Source organism: Sus scrofa, chromosome 1 (genome assembly GCF_000003025.6).
Source record: "Sus scrofa isolate TJ Tabasco breed Duroc chromosome 1, Sscrofa11.1, whole genome shotgun sequence".
Classification (NCBI taxonomy): Eukaryota; Metazoa; Chordata; class Mammalia; order Artiodactyla; family Suidae; genus Sus; species Sus scrofa.
The window spans coordinates 158,335,432-158,359,497 of NC_010443.5; the positions used below are offsets into that span (position 1 = coordinate 158,335,432).

The 24,066-nt window shown below is 44.3% G+C and overlaps 1 protein-coding gene across 4 annotated transcripts in view; it reads left to right on the forward strand.

Annotated features, from left to right (window-relative positions):
- The window catches only part of BCL2 (BCL2, apoptosis regulator), a 180,812-nt gene continuing 158,717 nt past the window's right edge, over window positions 1,972-24,066 (forward strand). For 3 of the 4 annotated variants that reach the window (XM_021099593.1, XM_021099602.1, XM_021099599.1), the window contains exon 1: window positions 1,972-3,895. In XM_021099593.1, the coding sequence (XP_020955252.1) occupies window positions 3,314-3,895 (582 nt within the window). In that variant the 5' untranslated portion in view covers window positions 1,972-3,313. Of the gene's footprint in view, window positions 18,776-24,066 lie in introns of all 4 variants that reach the window. The other variant, XR_002346028.1, reaches the window with a different exon arrangement.

Genomic DNA, 24,066 nt, shown 5'->3' on the forward strand with positions numbered 1-24,066 from the left:
GTTCTAAAGTAAAAGAAAAAAAAGGAAGCTTTTCTTTCTCTGGGAATAGGGTATCTGTTTCCTTCCGGTTGCCCGCTCTGTAGAAGTACAATCTCTTTTCCAGCTCTGGCCTTTCATTTCCTTACTCACATGCTGGGTCTCAGAAGCACTAAGGCTTTCAGTTCCCCTTAAGTAATCTTGAGGGTTTGACAAGGTTCTCAAACAAGGTTCTCTCATGATTCCTAAACCGTGATGTGTGGCATTAGCACAGGTTTCTGCTCTTTATGTGAACAGAGAGCCCAGATCAATCGATACCCAGTGTCTCTCTCCAGGACAGCATACCTCCACGCCGCTGCCATGGATAAAAGGCGACACTGTCACAGTTGGGAGGCAGGAAGTACCATCTTCATTCATTCTCTCTTGCCAGGATAAGACATTTGTACCAGACATCCATTCCTATATGCAAGAGGCTTGGCATTGTTAGCTGATTGGCTTTGATGGGTGAAGAAAGGAAAATAATTTGCTGTGCTTATTTTGCCAAAGAATGAATGCTTTGATTTTAGATTAGGAATGAGACAAAATAAAGGTAGTGTGAGAACATATTTGTACTTGTGGCAGTACTCACGTGTCATGTTTCTATGATCACAACAATCCAGTATCCCTATATGTTTGTTCTTGAGTTCTATTAGGTAAGCTACCCTGCTATTTGTAAATTTTTCTTGGTGCTTTATTTGTCAAAGACTCTTAGAGATAAAAATAAACACATGCCACTTGTTTGCTCTTTGTGCCTTTCTCCTGGGGGCTGTTCATGCTTGTGAATAAAAAAAAATGTGTATATAGTGCGTGTGCGAGTCTGTGTTTGTGTATAAATAACTCGAGAAGGTGCAGCTATCTAGATTGGCTGCTAGGTGGCCGTGGACCCACTTACCCTGGTTTGGGGGCTTGGGGCCTTAAGGTAGCCCTGTAGCCTCCCACGGTAGCGTGGCGGGCAGCCCCTAACCCAGTGCCCAGACTGTTAGTAGAGGAAAAACATTGACTTAACCACTTGAAAGCCCTTGGTATATACCCCACTAATCCCTCTGCCGGGCCACTGAGAGCTATGTCTGGCTTTGGTCATGGATGGTGTCACCGAAGTGTATTCTCTGCGTGGACACCTAGGAAGCAACTTGAAAGTAAACACACGCTTGGGGCTTCCCTCGCTGATGAATGTGCAGCAGCGTCGCCTCCGTTCGGAGGGCAGCGCTGAGGTCTCTTTGCTTCGGTCAGCATCTGCCAAGCGCTGGTGTGTACACACACAGGGGCTGCTGTGTGTACACACACACAAGGGCTTGTGTGTACACACACACACACACACACACACACACACACACACGGGAGCGCGCGCGCGGTTAGGGCCGAAGTGATTACTGGCGCTTGTTTTCTTGGCGCCCACCCCCGTCCCCTAGCAGCCACCCATCCGGCCGCGTGCGGTTCCCCCGGCGGCCCTGGCCGCTCGCCGGGCCCTCCGAAGGCCCGAAGAGGCCCCGCGCACACCCACCGCGCCGCGGCCGCGCGGGAGGCCTGCGCCGCCCGCGCCACCCACCGGCTGGGCCCAGCGGGCAGGCTGAGCGAGCGGGCGGGCGGGGGCTGTCCCGGGCTCGCCCTCCCCGGCCGCGGCCCTGCGCGCCATGTGTCCCCGCGGGGCGCGCCGCTCCAGAGCCGGCCGCGGCTCCTTTAACCCAGGGAAGGGGAGCGGGGCGGAGGGGGCGGAGGGGGCGGTGGGGCGGCTCCGAGGAGGGCTCTTTCTTTCTTCTTTTTTTGAATGAACAGTGTGACGTACATACAGGAAACCAGTCGGTTAGAGGAGAATGAAGTAAGAGGCCAGCCCCCCCGGCCCCGCGCCCGCCCCCTTCCTCCCTGCGCTGGCCCCCGCCCGCCGGGCTCCCGCCCGCCAAGCTCGGTTTCCCCGCCGAGCCGCCGCCGCTGCCGCCGCCGCCGCCGCCGCCGCCGCTGCCAGCGAAGGTGCCGGGAGCCGAGCCCTCCCCGCCGGCGCGGCCGTCATCGCCCTGAGCGGGAGCGCGGGGGAGGCGGGCGCAGCCAGCTCTGCCGCGCAGGAGCAGGAGGAGGAGAAAGGGTGCGCAGCCCGGAGGCGGGGTGCGCCGGTGGGGTGCAGCGGAAGAGGGGGTCCAGGGGGGAGAACTTCGTAGCAGTCATCCTTTTTAGGAAAAGAGGGAAAAAATAAAACCCTCCCCCACCACCTCCTTCTCCCCACCCCTCGCCGCACCACACACAGCGCGGGCTTCTCGCGCTCGGCACCGGCGGGCCGGGTGCGTCCAGCCTTCATTTATCAAGCAGCTTTTCGGAAAATGCATTTGCCGTTCGGAGTTTAATCAGAAGAGGATTCCTGTCCCCGTCCCCGGCTCGTCCACCGGCCCCCGGTCCCTGTCTCTCTCCCGTGGAGGCGTGAAGCGGCCCCGCGGATAGAAATCCATGTCCGTGCCCGCGCGTGTGTGTGCGTGTGTAAATTGCCGAGAGGGGAAAAATCACAGGACTTCTGCAAATCCCGGACTGAAAATTGTAATTCATCTGCCGCCGCCGCTGCCTTTCTTTTCTCGTGCTCTTGAGATCTCTGGTTGGGATTCCTACGGATTGACATTTCTGTAAAGGAGAAGTCTGGGAATCAAACTGGAAATTCTCCTAATTTTTACACCTCCTCCCCCAGCTCCTGATTCATTTGGAAGTTTCAAAGCAGCTATAACTGGAGAGTTCTGAAGATTGATGGAATCTTTGCCTTATGCATTTGTTTTGTTTTCACAAAAAGGAAACTTGACAGAGGATCATGCTGTCCTTAAAAAATACAAGTAAGTTCTTTGCACAGAAAATTGGCTTAATGTAACTTTCAATGGAAACATTTGAGATTTTAACTTTTAAGTGCATTCGAGTAAGTTTAATTTCCAGGCAGTTTAATACATTCTTTTCAGCTGTGTAACTTGTAGTGTGTTAAGCCCTGCTTTCACCCAGTGTATAAAGGGAAATGCACCTGATTTTGACTGATTAGTTTTTTTAACCTTTCAGCATCACGGGGGAAGTAGACTGATATTAACAATAATTAATAATGTGCCTCATGAACTAAAGATCCGAAAGGAATTTAAATAAAAATTTCCTGCATCTCATGCCAAGAGGGAAACACCAGAATCAAGTGTTCCGCGTGACTGAAGACACCCCCTCAACCAAGAATGCAAAGCACATCCAATAAAATAGCTGGATTATAACTATTCTCTCTTTCGGGGCCGTGGGGTGGGAAGCGGGGGCGAGAGGTGCTGTTGGTACCCGGCTGCTTTTCCTCTGGGAAAGGATGGCGCACGCTGGGAGAACAGGGTATGATAACCGGGAAATAGTGATGAAGTACATCCACTATAAGCTGTCGCAGAGGGGCTACGAGTGGGATGCCGGAGACGCGGGCGCCGCGTCCCCGGGGGCCGCTCCCGCACCGGGCATCTTCTCCTCCCAGCCCGGGCGAACCCCCGCTCCCGCCAGGACCTCGCCGCCGCCGACCCCGACCGCCCCCGCCGCCACCGCCGCCGCCGCCGCCGCCGCGGGGCCTGTACTCAGCCCGGTGCCACCTGTGGTCCACCTGACCCTGCGCCAGGCCGGCGATGACTTCTCTCGTCGCTACCGCCGCGACTTTGCCGAGATGTCCAGCCAGCTGCACCTGACTCCCTTCACCGCGAGGGGACGCTTTGCCACGGTGGTGGAGGAGCTCTTCAGGGATGGGGTGAACTGGGGGAGGATTGTGGCCTTCTTTGAGTTCGGTGGGGTCATGTGTGTGGAGAGCGTCAACCGGGAGATGTCGCCCCTGGTGGACAACATCGCCCTGTGGATGACTGAGTACCTGAACCGGCACCTGCACACCTGGATCCAGGATAACGGAGGCTGGGTAGGTGCATGTGTGGTTGAATGTGAGTCTGGGCTGCGCGTTAAGGGTCTGAGATGCAGTGGTTGGAGTGTGGGTGGGCTGCTCGACCAAGGGCGGGCGGATGAGCCAGTGCTATAAAATCAGGTTTGTGGCTTCCCTCCCCATTTCCCCTGTTCAGAGCTCTCTCCCTGCCAACCGTACTGTGATCATTCCTTCCCGCCAAAACTGTTTGCCTTGCTTGCCAACCGTTGAGTTTCAAAGATCCAGGCTTTGCTATTCAGTAGGCTCTTGGGATAATGGTATCCCTTCAGTGTTTTTCAAACTGGGAGTCCAAGGATCCCCAGCATTACTGTACCTGGCCTGAGTAGCTCCTTGAAATCAGAGACAGGGCCAACTCATAAACTGACCTCAGGCTGGGCCCTGGGAATCTGCATCAGAAATAAGCCCCTCTGGGGGTTTCTTCTTTGTACTAAGATGTGAGAACCACCCAATTAGAAGAACAGACTCCCCCAGAAGACCAAGGTCATGCCTTCTCCTCACTTGGTAACATCTACCCAAAGAGGAAAACCAATGGAGCCTATTTCCCTGAAAATCTTGGATGTTTGTGAAAAGGTAAATTGTAAGTTGACTTTCCAAAAGTCCGGCCATTCCAAGCTGCAATGTGAGCCACATTCCCAGTGGGCATGACCCATTGTCTTGAAGAACACTCATCTATGGGTGTTTATTTCATCAGTGGCAGAATTTGCATTCGCTGCACGCTTTGTGTTCTATTTCTATAACTTGTGTATGATTTTGAGGTTTACTGGAATTTTACTGTCTTACTTTTCACCAACTAGAATTCACATCATTTTGGGTCTTCTCTGCTGGATAAACGTGAATCTACAGTATCTATATAAAGCATAGAAGAATTGATTCTTAGCTATGGATTCCTGTGCTCTGACTTTAGTTGAAGTGATTAATGCCTGTATCTTTGAAGAACATGTGTGAGCATATTTTTTTTTTTCTGGTATTGTGCTAGGTAGAGCCTTCATTATGTCACCATAAATTTCTTTTTGGGTGTATGATTCTTTGGGGGTGGGGTACAGGTCCTAAGACTGAAGAAGTGTAATTGAAGTCTATACTTTATATATCTAAAATTATTAATTTATGAAAAACCAAGAAAAGGAATAATTTTTGTCTGAAGTTTTTGCAGACTTTTTGTTTTAATCTAAACAATTGTCTTTGAAAAAGGATGCAGTTCAGTGAGAATTGCATCCTTTATTAGGAGGATTATAGGGAGAATTACTAATGCTATTATTTTATGGAAACTAACAGGAGCAAAAAGCCTAGCAGTTACTATAAGTGGATTGGATTTCAAGATGCACATTACATATTTTACTACAGTTTACAAAGTGTGCTAATATTAAGGGGCCAAAAAGAGAAAAGGCCAAGAAAAGTAGATGACTGACATGAACATCTGATCCTACTTGACCAAAGTTGACAAAATATTGATGCCACTGTTCAGTGTTTAAAAGTAAACATCCCCATTTCATCTCTAAAATTTAAATGCTTTTTGTGAGTTGTTTGTTTTTTGAGATCCCATACTACCAGATCTTTAGTAATTCTGGAAGAATGCAGTAAACGGTGAAAAGAATATTTTTGTAAAATGTTTGGTTAAGTAGGTGGTTTTATTTTTAACCACCATAACCAAAGAGGTAGGGACTTCCAGACGCCAAAGGGATCATTTTAAGACCAAAGTAAAGCTAATTTAACAGTTTTATTCTTTCATATTTTTTGTGAAAAAATGTTAAACCATTTTTCTTCCTAGCTGAAAGAAGTCCAAGGTGGTAACTGTCACATGTTAAGTAATTTAATCAAAAGATGGGAAGCAGAGACCTATGTTTATGATAGAAATTAAGATATAATCTTGATCTTCATTGTTGAGCTGTGGTATATTAACATCTCGTACAGTTGAATTTTCTTTTTGAGTGAAGACTCACTTTTTCCTCCTTTCAAAATAGAGTTTTCTTAGTAGAGCCTGTCTTTGTGGTCAACAGGTATCTGAGGTTGATAAATGTAGAGGCTACATTTTATGATGCCAAACCACATGACATACCATAGAACATGATAAACTTTTTTTTTTTGACAAAACCTCTTATAGTAAGAATAAATCATATAGAAGTACAAATAGCTGATGTTGAAATATGTAGTTTTCAGAACAACACATAGATGGATGACTAGGTAGGAAAACAAAGGACTTTGGCCAAAAAGTATATATACATGTATATATATCAGGAAGTACAATCATAAATGGATACTTTGGAATAAAAGTAACAGCATTTGGGAGTCTGATTTACTTATCCTTTCAGAGGTGCATTATTAATCTAAATTTTTATTTTAAGCATTTGGCATATAGACAAAATTTCCTCCAGATTTATACCAATCAGCTATGTTTCATCTTACAGTACAGAGGACTCAATAAGGATGGTGAAGCTTCAGAAGAGAGCTAGCACATTCTTTTGTCATGGGACGATGACTCTGACTCAGTGGATCAGCTCATCTACTGAATCTGTACTAATGGGGGCTTTAGACTTGAAGTCATATTTTTTCTTTGCTGCTGAAGAATAGTTTGCATTCCACGTTCCATAACTTGGAGAAAGCAGGGCCTTGGACTGATAGGGGTCTGAAAGATGGTCCCAGAAGCCTACAAATTAAGTAAAGACTAAAGACAAAATTGGATGTAGAGTGGAGTGGGGCTTTATTCCTCAGTCTGAAGAAGGCATCCAGAGGGAGACAGGACAGCAGAGCATCGAGATGGCAGCAGCATTAGGAGATGTCTAAGATCCTACTCTTCCAAGTGTGGTTCACAGACCAGCAGCCTAGACATCACTTGGGAACTTCTTAGAGATGCAGGGTCTCAGGTCCTACCCCAGAGCTTCTGAGTCAGAATCTGTGGTTTCCACATCTACAGGTGTGTGTATACACATAAAAGTGAGAAATGCTGGCCACCATCACCAACCATTGAATCCTGTGCATGTCTTTTAGGAAAAATGACAATCTGGGATAGATCCTGTAAGTGTCCCTTTCCAGTGGCCTCACGGGTCCATAGCATTACATAGAATACTGCGTATTTCCTAGGTGTCCACAAGAGTGTTCTGACCCTTGAAAGAAATAGACTGGAATGAAAGAGAGATAGGAAAGAAATGATTATATGCCCTGTCCCCTCAAGAATGTTTTTCATGGTAGCTTTGCAATCTGTATTGGCCTTACTGACCCCATTAAAGGAAGACAGCTTTTCTGTTCCAGTTAAAAGACAGGAACTTTTACTCTTTCTATAGCTCCATTAGGTATTTGATTCTCTTGTAACACAGTTCAAATTCTATAGAAGAGTTTAGAACTTCTTCATGACCAAGGGGCTCTTGCAAGTGGTGGGTTGAGATTTGGGTGAGATGATGGTGCCTGAATATTGATAGCATCCTCCAAACTGAGAAATGTGACCAACATTTTTGCTTCATGTCTTAGAAGAGAGATGTCTGATGATTGCAAGAATGAGATGCCTTAAATAGGCAGTTGGCTTCATTCTGTTGATGAGATGGTGCTGTGACTTTTTGTGTGTGTTTATCTTTTGGTCTTTGTGGTTTAGGAAGACAGGAACTTACTTCTCCACATCCAGTAGAGGTTAGCTTCCTTTTTATTAGTTGGTCAGCAAGCAGTTTCTCGTTTCTGTGTGTTGTCTACATCCACCCAAAAGTGTGATTAACTGGAAGGTAATACCATTCTTGGGCCAGTGTGCATCATTTTTCTAGTGGCTGAGTATCAGCTGCTTATGGCCAATTATGGCCGCAAAATGACAGGATTAAAAATAGCTTGAAGATGATCCAGTCTTCGATAATATATTTAATGATGAACTTTCCTTGGGAAAGTGCATCTTTCTGCCTGCTAAGAATCACATGGCCCCTTTCAATAATTTATTTTGTGGAAAATACACGTTATTGCTTTTGCAGTCATGTGCTGTTGAGTGATTACATTTGGGGACTTTTGTAAAATGTTATAGTTCACTCAGTTCTCTTTTCTGTTTTAGGGCATTTGTTCTATTTAGTATCGGTCGAAAACATGTCTTTCTTCTGCGCATCCTGTTACTTGTAGCTGTGCTTTCTAGTGAGAACTGATTGATCTTTTTAGTAATCCTTGATTGACCTGGAACATTTCAGATTGTTCAAATGTCATTAGGCCACACAGTGCACCAGGTAACAGAAAGCCACAGATTTTTTTTTTTTTTTTAAGCCAAATCTCTTTGAGTTTCTCTTTATCTCTACTCCCAGTCCTAGTCAGCTTTTTGGAGGAATGATAAACCCACTCGTGAAGCAGGCATGTGGGTGCTATGTGTATTAATAGCAGTGTCTCCCACTCAGAGCACCCCCACACCCACTTCCGAGGGCACCCATTGTGTCTTCACAAGAGTTTAGCAAAGCGATATTTCAGCAGAAGTGTATTTGTGCTAGAAAAACAACACTGTCTTTGTAGTATGCAAGTAAAAAGGCTTTTTTTTCCCCCCTCAGAGATATATTGTATTTGAGGTTCAAAGGTTCTGTTAAACCTTTTTAAAGTAATCTAATATCACCTTATTCAGGTATAGCGGTAACCTTGCGAGCTGGTCACCCTTTCCCCCAGCTATACACAGGAGACCACTCAGAGAACTGACTCCGCTACGAAGCTTCTTTTTCATTCCTCTTGGTTTGATTCAAACCAAATCAGTGCTTGACCTCACAACAGGATTAACGATGAAAGTCAGCCAAGGACTGAGACAGTAATTCAACCAATGTGATTGCAAGTCTTCTGTGTGCCCAGCCCTGGGTTAGATTGGGGGTCAGGGAGAAACGCTCCCCCCCTCTCCAGCCCTGGATACTCTCATAGGCTGATGCTAGAGATGTCCACGTGAACTCAGAGTTGCCACGCAACCTGGTAAGCATGATTTTAAACTCTCAGATTTAGAGGGAGAAAGAAAAAGAAAAAATAAAATAAAATAAAAAACTTAAGTATGTGCTATTTTGCATAAACTTCCATCTTTGTCTGAAAAAGTTATTTCTAACCATATGGCTCTTCATGTGTGTATTAGGCCTGATTTAACTAGGAGGAGAAATAGTTTTTTAAAAAGACTGTGTTACACGGACATACACTTAAGAGAACCGAAAGGCAGGGGGAGTTCCCTTGTTAAATATTTACCCTTTGGGCACTCCTTATACATATTACGAAGACTTAATAAACACTAATCTGCAGTTTTTCAAGTATTTCATTAATTGTTTCAATAGAAGACAATCAAGGCTCTGATTAGGATGAGTAGAATAGATTGCTTTGAAGAAATATCTTTCTTAAATCCTTCTGGTATGCAGAAAAATACGAGTTGATCTGAACCAGAACAGAGGAGAGAGGAAAAAACAAAGCTTTTGTTTTGGTTTGGTTTTAGGTTCTAGTAGTGTTCTGTTTATTAAGAGGCTTCTCTTCCAAAATGCAACTCATAGAAATTCCCGGCTCACTGGGACATGTGTGTTCCCGAAGTGCAGGTGTTTACTGTCTAACTTCTTTTATTCGTCGGCCCCTTCTTTAACTGGAGGTTGTAAAACTTTTGAAATCACAACATAGCTGTTTTCATTTTTTAAAGTATTTTTTTGTAGATCGCCACTTGTTCTGATCTGTGCTCACCTCTCTAGTGCCAGCATGATTTCTCTGCTCTTTATTTGCCAGACAAAAGAGAAACCCAGCTGTCTTTCAGTGAGCATGATGCTGGAATGATTGTTTCTATCTCTCCAAAGCCATGTAGAATTTCTCATCAGGACCACTCCCACCCCCGACCAGGGTCCCCCACCTGCCCATCACCCCAGCACAGGGAGACCTCCAAGGGGGAGCTCCTTGATACTCACCAACATGGGTAAGGTAGGACTGTGTCTACGCAAGAGCGTTGTGTCTAGGTAACCAGCAAGAGGGAGCAGAGAAGGGGTGGGTCATAGCTAGAATATTATGACCCCTGCTCCAGTCTTACTACAGGCAGCCGGGCAAGGAAAAATTCTGTCGTTAGATCTGATGCTTTCCTTCCAGAGCTCATAAATTCCAGCCCTATGCAGGGGATAAGATAGAATCTGCTAGAAGAATTTGTACTAGCTCTGGTCTCTGCAGTGTTAGAGGCGAGTGAGGGTTATGCTCTAGCCTAAGATAAAGTTTGACTAACTAAACTTAACTAAAATCACTTATACTAAAAACTGCTTTCCCAGATGCCCTCTTAAACACGGTAGAAAGGGAATGTCCCTGACCTGCTGGGGTGGCCCTTTGTAGCAGTGCACCAAGAGCTCCTTGGGTGATTTTCTTACGTGATTGGCTAGATTCTACGAGAAAGTTCGCTGGTATTTCCATTCTGCTCCTTGTTTTGCCTTCAGACTTTCAGGGATGGAGCCATATTCCATTTTTAGTTAATAATGAACTCTCTGGGGCTTCAACATAATGAGTCAGAGGCTTATGCCGGACTCCACTCTCCTCTTTACTTCGTCTCCTGAAAGCAACCCAAGGACCCACAGTGTCAAGTGAAGCTTACATTTTCCGAAGGAGATTTCACCATTGAGACCAATACTTCTTTCTTGTGATGGTTCGAATTACTACATTTTTTTCTGTTTTTAACTGTCTTGTCTTAAGCTGCAAAAGAATATGGGGAGTTTATGACTTGGGGAATGCTTGGAAGACCAAACAAAGCATCAGTGTTGCAGGGTCTCTCTTCTTGATTTTATCCGACTCTTCCTCACCAGCACTAAAGGTTTCTTCTGCTTTTACAGAACGATGAATGTCATATTCATGTATTGCCTTTGAAACTGAATTGCAGCCAGATATTCCACCCAGCTGCATTAGAATTTTCAAAGCGAAAATACTTAGTCCTCTTAATTCAATGCCTTCTGACAATTAGGGTAGGAAAAAATTAATTACAAATTATATCACCATCTTTAGATATTGATTTTTTTATCTCTTGGGGAAAAAAAGCAAGTCCATAAAGGATGCCAGGTGGCACCTCTAAGTCTAAATTTTTAGGACTACGTCCTAGCCATTCTCTTTATGAATTCCTGCTGGCATTTCTCTCTCTCTCTCTCTCCCTTTCTCTTTCTCTCTCTCTTTCTCTCTAACACTTAAAACTTTCAAAGGCAGTTTTGAGCTATTTTTAACAAAATTTTAAGTATAGTGAGGCAGAGCCTCTTACTAAATATTAAAGTGACTGTATAAAAAGAAAACAATGGGAAGAGGTCTTAAGGAAGACGAGCAATTGTTCGCTAATCTTAACTCCGAGTTCCTAGCAACCAGGGCAGTGGTGGGAGAATAAAGATCTTGTTATTTTGTAGCACATGCACACTACCCTTTTCCATTGAAAAAACATTTATTGGGGGTCTACCATGTGCAGAGTTCTATGCCAGGTGTTTCATCTGTGGAAGAAAACCTCTGCCTCTAAGGAATTAGCCAACCAGTAGTGAGACTGAGATGTGTAAATTGCTGTGATCCTTGACACACTTTAGTGGGCGGAACCATCTGGTCCAGCTGGAAGAAGGGGATCTGGATGAGTTTTGGTGGGAGATATGGAGAGAGGGCATTTCAGGTAGCTGGATGGGCCTGGAGGAGTCAGAGCAGGCAGGAATATGTGAGGCGTCCCTGGGGACTTGGAAAGAGTCTGACGAGATTGGGGCATGGAGATTTCTTGTGAGAAAAGACTGGATCGTAAGTTGAGAGGTCTGTGTTGAATTTGGTCGATGTTAATAGGTTCTTGAAAGGGTTCTGAGACAAGGTGGGGTATGTAGGCTGGTGGAAGATTGACAGTGGCTGAGGTTGGATAGTGGGAGACCAAGGAAGAGGTTTGGACCAGGGCAGGGGGAGTGGGGATGTGGACCCCAAGGACTGACAACAGATTGAACATGGGAAATGAGGGAGGGAAAGAAGCAAAGAATGCAAATTCCAAACCCAGGATAAGAAAAATGACCGTTTTGTGGGGTAAATGTGATGAAATTCATTTTGGACATTTTCATCTTGAGCTTCCCATAGGGTATCCATCGGAAATGCCCAGGAGCAGTTGGTCTTCAGGATCTAGACCTGGAGAGAGACATTGGGGCTGGAATACACCCTGCTTTTCCCCCAAACCCTGTCAACTCCCCCCTTTTCTTCTTTTGTTTCCAAAAATGGTCCTAGCTGCTGCTGCTGATTCTGCCTTCTTTTATTAACCACTCTTTCTACACCACCTTTCCCCCAAAGTCCTCTGTAGAGGTCTATGGATTGAATTAAGGTGATTAACTTGAAGTTTTACTGTTCAAAGCTTGGCTCCCCACTACCAGTTTGCCTACTTAAAGATAACTCAACTGGAGTTAGATTACTGTTGTTTCAACATCCTAGTAGTGTTCTCCGTTTGCAGATTCTTAGACAGTCCAGGAGTTCTCCTGCACTGGTACTTGCTGACTTAATAGCAGTTCTCCTAGTATATTGAACCCGCACCTAGCATAGTAGATAGTAGGTGCACACAATGATTGTTGATTGAATAAATGAATTAATAAAAGTGATAGGATAGAGGCCCTTTGGACATCAAACTCATCCTCTCCACTCATTATATAGAGTATATATGTTCCACTCTCTAATGTTCCACTGTAGGGACATATGTGTTCCCACTGACCCATCCTATGGATTCTGTTAATATTCAGTAGAAGTGGACAAAGAAAACTACCTCAATGTTTTGATTTCATCCTTTATCATTGAATTGAAAAAGTAAGTCATTCATACCTGAAAAGAAATCTTCTAGATTTTGCTTGATCTTAAACATTCAACTTTAATGAAAGTCCTCACTGCTAATATGAGAGATTAGCACATCTCTGATCACATTGTATCTGTTTGTACAAAGGATACACGCACACAGTCAGACATATATGTGCATACTTGCTCTCATTTCTCGGGTTTTGTGTCTCCAGCCCTGTTCAGACAGTCAGAGCCTTGTCATCTAAACTTCTTCATTACCTCATCCTGAAAGAAAGCAGGGCTTGTCCATGGTTCTCACAGTGGGGGACAGAGTGGCTTTTCCTCTGTTATTAGTATTGTAACTCAAATATAAAAGAACTATAGCATACAAGTCACAAGGATAAATGGTCCCCTAGTTCTCCTCCCCTAAAAACAAGTAGCCAATTGGAGATGGGGGTCAGTATAACTCGGTATGTCCAGAGCAGAGGGATGCTGGGATTTTATTTCTCCAGACACTGGCCAATGGGAAGATTACTAGGAGTGGTATGGAGCAAACCACTGGGCTGACAGGTTTGGGCTCCATCCTCTGTTCTGGTTGAAGCAAGCATCACAGCCTTTCTGTGGTTTTTAAGAACTGGTGGAATTTGCATTTTGAGAATCCTTATTCCTTGGCATGAAGCAAACTCAAAAGCATCGTTGCTCATCATTTGTCATCTGTTTGAAAAAGATTATGTGATTTGTGCACTTGTCATGAAGCTTGACCATACTTCTGGGGCTTACAGATGTGAGTCCCTGTGAAAGAAACCACAAGCAAATTCTCTTTTCTCCCCTATCTTTACTTCTTCCCTCTCGTTTCTTCAATGGCCATCTGTGCATTATGTTACCACTGCCAGACCCTCTTCAAGTGGCTTATCTATGAGTGAATTCAGAAACTTCAAATTATAAAGGACACCCAGATAATTGGCCCGTTCTCCAGAGTATCTGTCCCCTGTGCTGCTGCCAGATTCCTTCTTAATGAATACATCCAGTGACAGTGGGATTCTTGATCCTCCGGATCCGTGAGAAAATGAGCTTCCCTGCTTTGTAACAGCTTGCAGCTCTGGGGGAAAAAAAATGACAGCCATTGCACAAGTTTCCTTTGAATGTAGTTTTCTTTCCCATAAATGATACTTTGAGACTATACTTAAGGGGTTATTAGTTTTCTATTTCATGCTTGGCCTGTGTGTGATAATAACACAAGCTGTCACTGCAAATCAGCAGCTAAACACGCTCTGTCTGGTTAATGCGAGCATTTCATATTTGGCTCAATTAAAAATTAACTGATGAAAGTACATGTCAAATGGAATTTGAAAATACCTTTTGTAGGGAAGATTGAAAGGGCATGGCCAATGAGTAAATTAGTGGTTTTCAAATGTGAGGATTTTGGGGACATTTAATACGAGTTGGGACACTTGACTCTTCTCTCAAATCTCTCTACCTGTTTGAAAAGGATGTTCCCATCCATATCATGAAGGGCTCGATTGCATCTGTGTGTTTACTGGAAAATAATTGTTGTGTGTGTGTGTGTGTTTGCATGCGTGCTTGCTGGATCATACAGTTAAAGCAGATAGAACAGGGGATGGGGGACTCCTCTATCTCACACTTTGTTTTTTTCCATTGGCAGCATGCTATGGGCCAATGTGGGGAGGTAGGAGCTAGCTTAGAGTCTGCAGGCTGGAGATCATGAAACAGCAGCTGCAGGAGAGCCTGGGGGAAGCTGGGAGCAAAGAAACGCAACCACAGTAGGGGCATTTACTGGAGTTGGGGAAGTCTTCCCAGGAAAGGGAGCTGAAGCCTGGAAGCTGAGCCAAAAGTAACCTAGGGCTGTGGTAAGAAGGAGCAGAGTGTGGCCAGCAGACAGGACATGGAGAAGAGGGACCGGGGGCTCCAGAGCATGTGGGGAGTTGAAGGAACAGAGGAGTCCAGCCTGGCTGGAGTGAGGGGTACAGGTAGGGTGGATTAGAAAGGTGGCCAATAGAGTTGTACCACTGTGTGTATGGGGGGGGTGGTGGTTATTTTAGAGAGGTCCCTCTCTATTTGCTCAGCTAGACAGGTGATATTAGTGACAGGTAGGATGCTAGCTCAGTAAAGGTGATGTGTGATCTCAGTACCCAGACCAGGGATTGAATCCAGGCTGTTTCAATGAAAGCACTGTAATCCTAACCACTAGACCACCAGGGAACTCCCAAGAAATTGATAGTTTTGTGCAATAATCAGGACTGGAAAGGAGAGATTTCTGGGAAGATGTAGTGATTGACTGAATGCTTTCAAATCTTGCTCATTTCTTTTTCAGTTACAGTGGTCTTTTTTTCTGTAGCCACTTTGAAAAGAATATGTTTGGTCATTGTTCTGGTTATACACAAATTTTTTTTTTAAGTTTCCCATTCTCTTAAATTAATACAGCCTGACTGAAAACTTGATTTTGTTGGAATTCACATTGCAATAAATCTTCATTAAAAACCAGTTAATGAAGATTTATTTGAAGAAAGAACTCAACTATGAAAGACAGTTTTCACAGAATTTTTTCCTAGGTTAAAAAAAATTGCAACAGTAGTGTCTTGTTTTGATGGAGGATTTTAAAGTTTCCGAAGGAATTCTGGATCTTTTGACCCATTTGATTTTCAGAAAACTCTAGGCAAGGCAGGTATTATATTCCCACTTCTCTCTGGCTTCCTCTTCCCACACCCTTTTTGTTATTTGTTTATCCCCATGTGAAGAGAAAACCTAGACTAACAAAGCCACATGAGAGCCAGTAAGTCAAGAGGAGCGGGTGTTCAGTGCCAGACCCGGAGTCCGGGAGATATTTCTTAATGCTGTGCTCCTTCTTGGGGCATGTTTTCATAAGGACACTAGATTCCTCAATAGAAACCTAATCAAGTTTATGCCTAATTTTAAAAAATAGTATCCCTAACTGCTTTTTATCGCAAAGATTTTTCAGGAAAATTAAAATGTAATCTTGCATTTCAGGTTACTTTCTCTCCTTTGGTTTAGCTTTTGAAATGTGTTTCATCTTAATGGTGGAGGGACATCTAACTTCGCCTTATGATGCACGTGGATGTGACTGTGAATTGATCAAACTGGGCACACTTGACCTTGAAACTCCTTCTAAGGGGATGGTAGTGTCCTGGGTAAGAGAGTTTGCTAAAACTCATGCGAGGGTTCTGGAAAACAGCTCCTTTCAGCAGGGGTCAAGTGGAATTATATAAACATAAATGGCTGTTTCTGCCTAGGGATCTGTGTTTTTATTTACTTTAAAAATTGGAACTCTGGGAGTTCCCTGGTGGCACAGCAGGTTAAGGATCCCATGTTGTCACTGCTGTGGTTGGCGTTCCATCCCTGGCCCAGAAACTTCCACATGCCTCAAGCATGATCCAAAAGAAAAATTGAGCTCCTGTCTTTAGGTATCCAATATAAATTTGGTGAGTGAAGTGTTTTTTGAACTGAAAAAATGGTGGCACTTTCATCTGTAGGATTTCCCCAGTGTCTAAAGGACATATGGGTATACATTTGTTCAACTTTGTTCATTCAACAGATAATTGTAAGAGTGCTGGAGCTATGGCAGAAACATGACAGCCGTGAACTGTCTCTTGTACCTCTCGTGAATCCAACATTGTGGAGAAATCAGAACAGTAAACAGGCAAATAATTGACAATATAATATAGGGGCTACAACATAATAAAAACAAGGGAATTCAATACAGGAGTGCTGATGGGGCAGTATTAACGTCTTACATTTGTTTTTTAAAACTATAGTTGATTTATTATGTCATGCCAATTTCTGCTGTACAGCAAAGTGACCCAGTCATACATATGCATACATTCCCTTTCTTATATTATCTTCCACATGGTCTAGACCAAAAGACTGGATATAGTTCCCTGAGCTATACAGTAGGACCTCATTGCTTATCTTTATTTTATTTTATTTATTTATTTTTTGTCCCTTTAGGGCCACACCATATGGAAGTTTCCAGGCTAGGGGTGGAATCGGACATGTAGCCACCAGCCTACACCACAGCCACAGCGGTGCGAGATCCAAGCAGTGTCTGCAACCTATACCACAGCTTATAGCAATGCCGGATCCTTAGCCCACTGAGCGAGGCCAGGGATTGGACCTGCATCTCATGAATGCTACTCAGATTCGTTTCTGCTGAGCCACTACAGGAACTCCTCATTGCTCATCTTTATAGTCTTTTTTCTTTTTTGGCCACCCTGTGACATATGGAGCTCCTGGACCAGGGATCAGATCAAGCTGCAGCCATGGCCTAAGCTGCTGCTGTGACAATGCCAGATCCCTAACCCGCTATGTCAGGCCAGGGATCCAACCTGCGTCCCAGTGCTCCCAAGATGCCACTGAAGCGGAACTTCTGTATTTGTTTTTGGGTTCTTCCAATACTATTGCTGTTTGCTCAGAGGAGTTTGAATGGATTTTTATTTTTATTTACTTACTTTTCTGGCCACACTCATGGCACTTGAAAGTTCCTGGGCCAGGGATTGAACCTGCTGCAGTGATGACACTGGATCCTTAACTCACTGAGCCACCAGGGAACTCCTGAATGGCTTTTTAAAAATTAACAACTTAAAACATAGTGTCCTACCTTAAAATTTAAATATAGATTAGTATAATAAGGCCCGTACATCAGTTTAAAAATGGGCTACTGGGGTTCCCATTGTGGCTAAGTGGAAACGAATCTGACTAGTATCCATGAGGATGCAGGTTCGATCCCTGGCCTTGCTCAGTGGGTTAATAAGGATCTGGCGTTGCCATGAGCTGTAGTGTAGGTTGCAGACTGGGCTTGGATCCTGTATTACTGTGGCTATGGTGTAGGCTGGCAGCTACAGCTCTGATTCGACTCCTAGCCTGGGAACTTCCATATGCCATGGGTGCAGCCCTAAAAAGACACATACACACAAAAAAAGGTCATTTCTCTTGAACCACAAAAAGGCTAGCATGCTCACCATAGGATTAAAGATGACCTATTTTAGGCTAAAATGTTTGGAGCGCTTTCCCTATTATCCCGGACCAATCCAACCATATTCCCCATGTCCATTTGCCACAACATTGGTCATTGGCCTCTGCTGCTGAAGTTAGCAGAAAGGAAGGAAACTAGCAATAATTGAACCCCACTAGGTGCCAGATTTGGGGCTTAACACTTTATGGATAGAAGATTAGTTAACTCCAGTAACCTCCCCCTGAGGGTAGGAAGTGGAATTATAGACGAGGAAACAGAGGTTCTGCAAAATCAAGTAACTTGGCCTGGCAAGAGGCAAAAGCAGATCCTTTTTCAGGCAATCCAAGTGGTAACTGATGTCCTCTGAAACATCAAGAAATTTTTAAAAATTTAAAACACAAACCTATTAAAAGTAACAATTTGGTGCATGTGATGTTTTGGTTTCTTTTGTGTCTCTTTAGGAAGTCCATTAGCCTTCTTTATCTCAGTAACTAGGAGGTAAAATCTCTTACAATGTGGACTTTAAAAGTTCTTTCCTAGTTTAAAAAAAAAGAGACACACACAGAGAAACAAAATGCTTCTGTCTCTCCTCTTTGGCTCCAATAGTCTGTATAAATAGCCTTTGAAAAATAAGTCATAATCACTTCTTCACACCAAGACCAGACACCTGATTCAGAAACTCTCCCTGGGGTAAGTGTGTGTGTGTGTGTGTGTGTGTTGGAATAACACACCCACAGTGCTTTCCCGATTCAAGAGAAATGATCTCACTGTCCAATTGTTACCTGCCTAATGCCTTAATCAAAAGGTGGGAAAAGTCTGCGGTTTTACCCCTGGTGTGATCCTCAGCCCTCACTGTTCTTATTTTAGGCATGACCTTAGTGTTTTTTCCAGAGTCCAGAGGTGGAATGACATGTTACTCAAGTTTACAAGATGATGATGTATCTGCTTTTATATTTAGCTGTAAATTTTATTCTACTCATAAACAAACCCACCTTCGGTAACCACGGTGCATCAAGGGACAGTTATTTCCATTCCCCTTGGTTTAATTTGGATACATTTGGCCTAGAACAGCACAGTGTTTCCATAATAACATCTGAACAGGATGCTGTGTTGATCTGCAGGGCTCAGGGAGTTTCAGCATGGGCCAGGAAACTACTTTCTTAAAAGGAACTTAAACATCAAATTCTGACAAGGTAGGAAACTCTTACTAGTCTCCTTACTAAACTCTCTTTTTTCCTTCCTGCAGTCTTGTTAATTGTTATATCTCTTGGTGATTATTAAACACATATGGATGGAATATTTAATCTTAGGTTCATGTGCAGAGTTAAGTAACTCAAATTCAGGTGGAAAAAATATTTTAAGGGATTTGTTTAATCAAGCATATACAAATTAAAAAATTTCTTCCCAGCACAACATGTTATAACTTTTAGAGTGGAACTTCATGGTATTTCACAAGGAAGCAAAAAAGGAAGGGGAATTTATTCAGGCAGACGGACAATAGTAACCTTTCATTAAATGAGACAGAGTTCAATACCAAACCCTGGCTTCTGTGTTTATTGAACTAAACACACCACCAGCTATGTCCCTTCTCTTTTACAGACCAGACCGCTTTAAAAATATTGGTCCAAAAAACCCTAAACTGTTTAATTTATAAGATATAACCCAACAGTATAATATCTGCAAGATTGCTTTATGTATTTTTTATAAATCCTTAAAATCCTAATGGCTTCAGGTAATTAGGATCTTTGCTCTTTTGATGGTTAAATATGTGACGACTGAGTTGTCTGGCTTGGTCTCAGGACAAGAGAAGGGTGGGTTTGGGTTCTGTGCCCAGGATGGGCTCCCTGGTTTCCAGCGTAAAAAGAAGGCCCCGCCCTTCCTCTGCCCCCTCCCACTCACACACCCCCTCCCTGGGATGATTCATAGTGTCCACATGGAAATGAAGAGGACCCATCTGTCACCAGTGTTGTCATTTGTGAATAAAAAGCCTTTATGGCTGCAAAGCCCATTAACGCCCTCAGAAATCTCTGTTTAAGCAATTATGGTGATCCTCAACACATCTAGGAAGGAGGAAGTAATTTCCACCCCTGCTATGCAGAAGGATATTCATAAAGCTCACGTGCCGAAGGTCATACCCATTCCTCATTAGAGTTGGGCCATCATTCTTAACAGCTTTGCTTTAAAATACATAAACATATATAATATGAATGTGGGTGCATGTTTATCTGATAAACAAAACTGATATAACTAAAACTTGCAGTTTTGACCATTTTTTTTTTTTTTTGTCTTTTTGCCTTTTCTAGGGCGGGCTCCCACGGCATAGGGAGGTTCCCAGGCTAGGGGTCTAAACGGAGCTGTAGCTGCCGGCCTACACCACAGCCACAGCAACGTGGGATCCGAGCCGCCTCTGCGACCTCCACCACAGCTCACGGCAACGCCAGATCCTTAACCCACTGAGCAAGGCCAGGGACTGAACCCGCAACCTCATGGTTCCTAGTCGGATTCGTTAACCACTGAGCCACCACAGGAACTCCTGACCATTTTTAAGTGCATCTTAAGTTCAGTGACATTAAGCACATTCACAATGTTGTATAGCCATGCTCACCATCCATGCCCAGAACTTTTCTGTCATTCCGAACTGAGACGCTGTACTCATTAAACAGCAACTGCCCTGTTGCCTCCCACCTACCTGCCACCCTCCAGGCCCCGGTAACCACTATTTTGTCTTCTGTTTCTATGAATTTGACTTCTCTTTGTATATCGTGTAAGTGGAATCGTACAATAATTGTCCTTTTATGTCTGGCTTATTTCACTTAGTGTAACATTTTCAAGGTTCATCCATATTGTAGCAGGTGTGGGAATTTTATTTCTTAAGGCTGAAGAGCTTTCTATCCAATTCAAAAAATCCACTTTCTCACAAGATTGGTTATCATGTCCCCCAGCCAACAGAAACAGCAAATATAGTTCATTAGGACTGAGTTGGCAGAGGAGACCTGCAGATTGTTTTAAAATTGATTTTCAAAGTCTGACTGCTGGGAGTTCCCGTTGTAGCTCAGCGTTCACGAACCCGACTGGTATCTGTGAGGACAAAGATTCTGTCCTTGGCCTTGCCAGTGGGTTAAGGATCTGGCATTGCTATGAGCTGTGGTGTAGGTCACAGATGCAACTTGGATCCTGCATTGCTCTGGCTGTGACATAGGTCAGCAGCTGCAGCTCTGATTGGACCCTTAGCCAGGGAACTTCCATATGCCACGGGTATGGCCCTAAAAACAAAACAAAACAAAACAAAACAAATCTGATTGTCAGGAAGAAGTTAAAAATGCTATTAAGACTGGCTCAGGAACTGAAAAGCACAGCCCTCTGAGGCACCTCTGTGTGGGGCAGACAGTAATGAAGATCTCAGCTGCCCTTGAGGTTATCAGCGGGTTGTAAGCCTCGGACAGTCTTACTTTTTCCTAAGGATGTTGCTGAGTCATCAAGACAGGCCTGTTTTCCATAGGAAGAGTTGAAGAGTTCAGAGAAAGCGGGTAATAAGTTTCAGAAATATCTTCATTCCAAATGGTCAAAAAAAAGGTGTTTTTTTTTTTTTTTTAAAGTTTAGGCTTCAGTCATCTGAAAAATCCACTTCAGTGAAATGATTCATTCCAGAGGGTGAACGAGAAGAAGCAAAGCAAGAGTAGTGTAAAATAAATAAATAAATAAAATAAAAATAGAACAAAAGACTGTCCGTGACCTTTACTTACCTGTTACATTCCATTTCTTCCCCTACCTCACTTTTTTAAGTGGAGAATTTTTAGGAACTTGACCCAAGTGGATATGGATATTGTGATTTCAGGGGGATTTTTTCTGTATTGCTCTCACCTAGATCTTCCTCTCAGTGCCTATGTTACATTGTTTGAATATTTAGAATAGTCATGTGACAGTGTGAGGAGCTACGTTACAGTGCATTAGCTCAGAGCATCTGACTCTGAATGTCAATTTGAAAACATCGTAACGTAAAGTGTGGTCCTTAGCTCATTCCATGTTCTCCATGCCTGCTAGGCATCTGGACACCATCTTTGGCCTCGCGGAGGGCAGTCTCCTGGGGAGACAGAAACACAAATGAATATGACAATCCAGTGAGTTTTTTCCTGAGAAATTTAAGGATGATTTCATAGAGGAAGAGCCATTTGGCCTGGGTCTTGAAGGATAGTTGCCCTATGGAGAAGGGGCAAGGCTACCATGTGCAAATCAGCAGTCGTGAGAATGATCCAGAGGGCAGCATAACCAGAGAGAAGGAGTCCTGGGGTGAAATGAAGGAGCTGAAGCTGAGGGGACAGTCGAGGCTGACTCACTGGCCCCAAGTGTCTCCCTAAGGATTTCAGATTTGATCTTCCACACAGTGGAGAGCCAGTGAGGGTTTCTAGCAGGGTGGTGAGTGTGTGTGTGTGTGTGTGTGTGTGTGTGTGTGTGTGTTGGGGGGAGGGGAAGATGGGGCAGGTGTCTTTCTTGGCACCTGCCCTGTACACCTGCCGCATCTTCCCACTGAGGTGGAACAATTGTGAAAGTCACTTCAAAAGTAGAATCAGTGAAGTCTGTAGGAGCTGAGGAATGTGGATATGATCTGCCCATCCCTGAATACTCAGGGCTTAGCATGGGACAAGCACAGGATAGGTGCCCAGTGAATATCGGCCAAGTGACTGAATGTATGAGAGTGGCCTGTTCCGACCTATGAAGCAGTACCAGTGGCATTAAAGGGTGCCCAGCTGTACTTGGGATAAACCAGGTGTTCGCAGGGCACCTGCTCTGTGCCAGACACTTTCTAAACGTTCTGTCTCCCTTAACACATTTATCTCTATGACAGGGCAGGTGGGTGTGGTTTTATCCTTGTCTCGCAGATGGAGCTTGGAGAGGTGACTAATTACAGTTGCTTTGGTGGCAGAGCTGGGATTTGAACCCAGGCATCCCTGGAGCACTTGGTGTTCTTCGTCACAGCGCTTTGTCACCTCCCTTCCCCTGGAGTTTCCAGAAAGCTGCTTTTATCAAGGCCTCAGAAATGATGACTCGGGGCAAACATAACCAGGGGCAGGATGCAGAGAAGCCTGTTTAGGAAACCATTTATCTCCCGTAGACGTACCGTCTGAGATGACCTTAGTGAAATAACAATGCAATAATAACAGTGCTACAGTCTTTTCCCTGGCATAAGAAACCACTTTTGTCATGAAAATGGAATTTCTCTGGGAAATCGTCCTAGAAAGAGATAGGCGGCTGAAATAAAATAACAAAAAATGTGAAATAGTATCAAATTGTTTTCTGCGTGTTTTCCCTCCTCCCCCTGCCTGCCCAGTAGTGTCATTTACTTTGTTCACTTAAAATGTACAGCCTGGGTCCCTCAGTCCCAAAGCAAGAGAGGAGTGTGTACATCCAGAGAGGCCTGCGACACACCTGGCTAAAGGGAGAGGGGATCCATTAGGGTCCATTAGGGTCAGCATTGCTTTCAGGGTGGAAGCCTGTGGTTTTCTGGAATGAAGGGTGGTGTGTGTGGTTTCCCCGGTGGCCCACGGGCTGGAATCTGAGCTCGGCGGCGTTCAGGTGTGTATGTCCTGGATCAGTACACCCCCAACTGAAGCTGTGTTCTCAGGCCATAGGTCAGAATTGTCTAAAATAAACTCTTGTCATAACAAGGGAGGTGGCAGCCAGATTACATCTCAGAGTTCCTCCATGCGTTCACTCCAGAGGACACCAATTTTCCTGTCCTTGTGGGGAAGGATTCCATTTTTATACGGATTCTAACTAGGGGTCTGTCTTGCTCTCCCACCCTCACAAATGGTGATACATGGTGGTGGCCATAGCAGCGTGGAGAGAGTGCAGCCTGGAAACCCAGCCAAGTTCTCATGGCTCTGATTTTATACAAATTTGCTCAATAGAATGCAAATGATTTCATAGTAATGGGGACCCAGGGACAAGTGTTCATCTGTGTTCAGCCCTCTCCTTGGGCTTTTGGCAGCAGCCACTTCAGAGATAAGGACAGATCTGCATAGGGCCATTTAAAGACGGTTTGGGAAGGAATGGCTCACAGCACCACAGAGACCTCACCTGGCTTTTCAGCAGCCCTCTGGCAGCCCGAGAACCAAGACTTCTGTGTTTTGAGAACAGAAAAGGTCAACATGGATGAACGCCTTTTAAAGCCCTTTCTTCCTCTTCTTGTCCCGAAGATGTCCCATGATCACAGCATACATCCTAACACTTAAGCATCCCACACAATGACTGGGCATTTGCTCACTACAAGGCAGGGTCCTAGTCACTGATTAAAGGCTCATGTGGGCCATCAAAGTGTGGAACCCAAACGCCGTATCCAAAACCTAGTCCTGCACTGTCCAGTATGGTCAGGGCATGTGGAATGTGCCTCGTCTGAATTGAGATGTGATTTGAGTGTAAATACACACCAAGTTTCAAAAACTTAGTATGAAAAGATGAATGCAAACTCTTCATTGATCATTTTCCT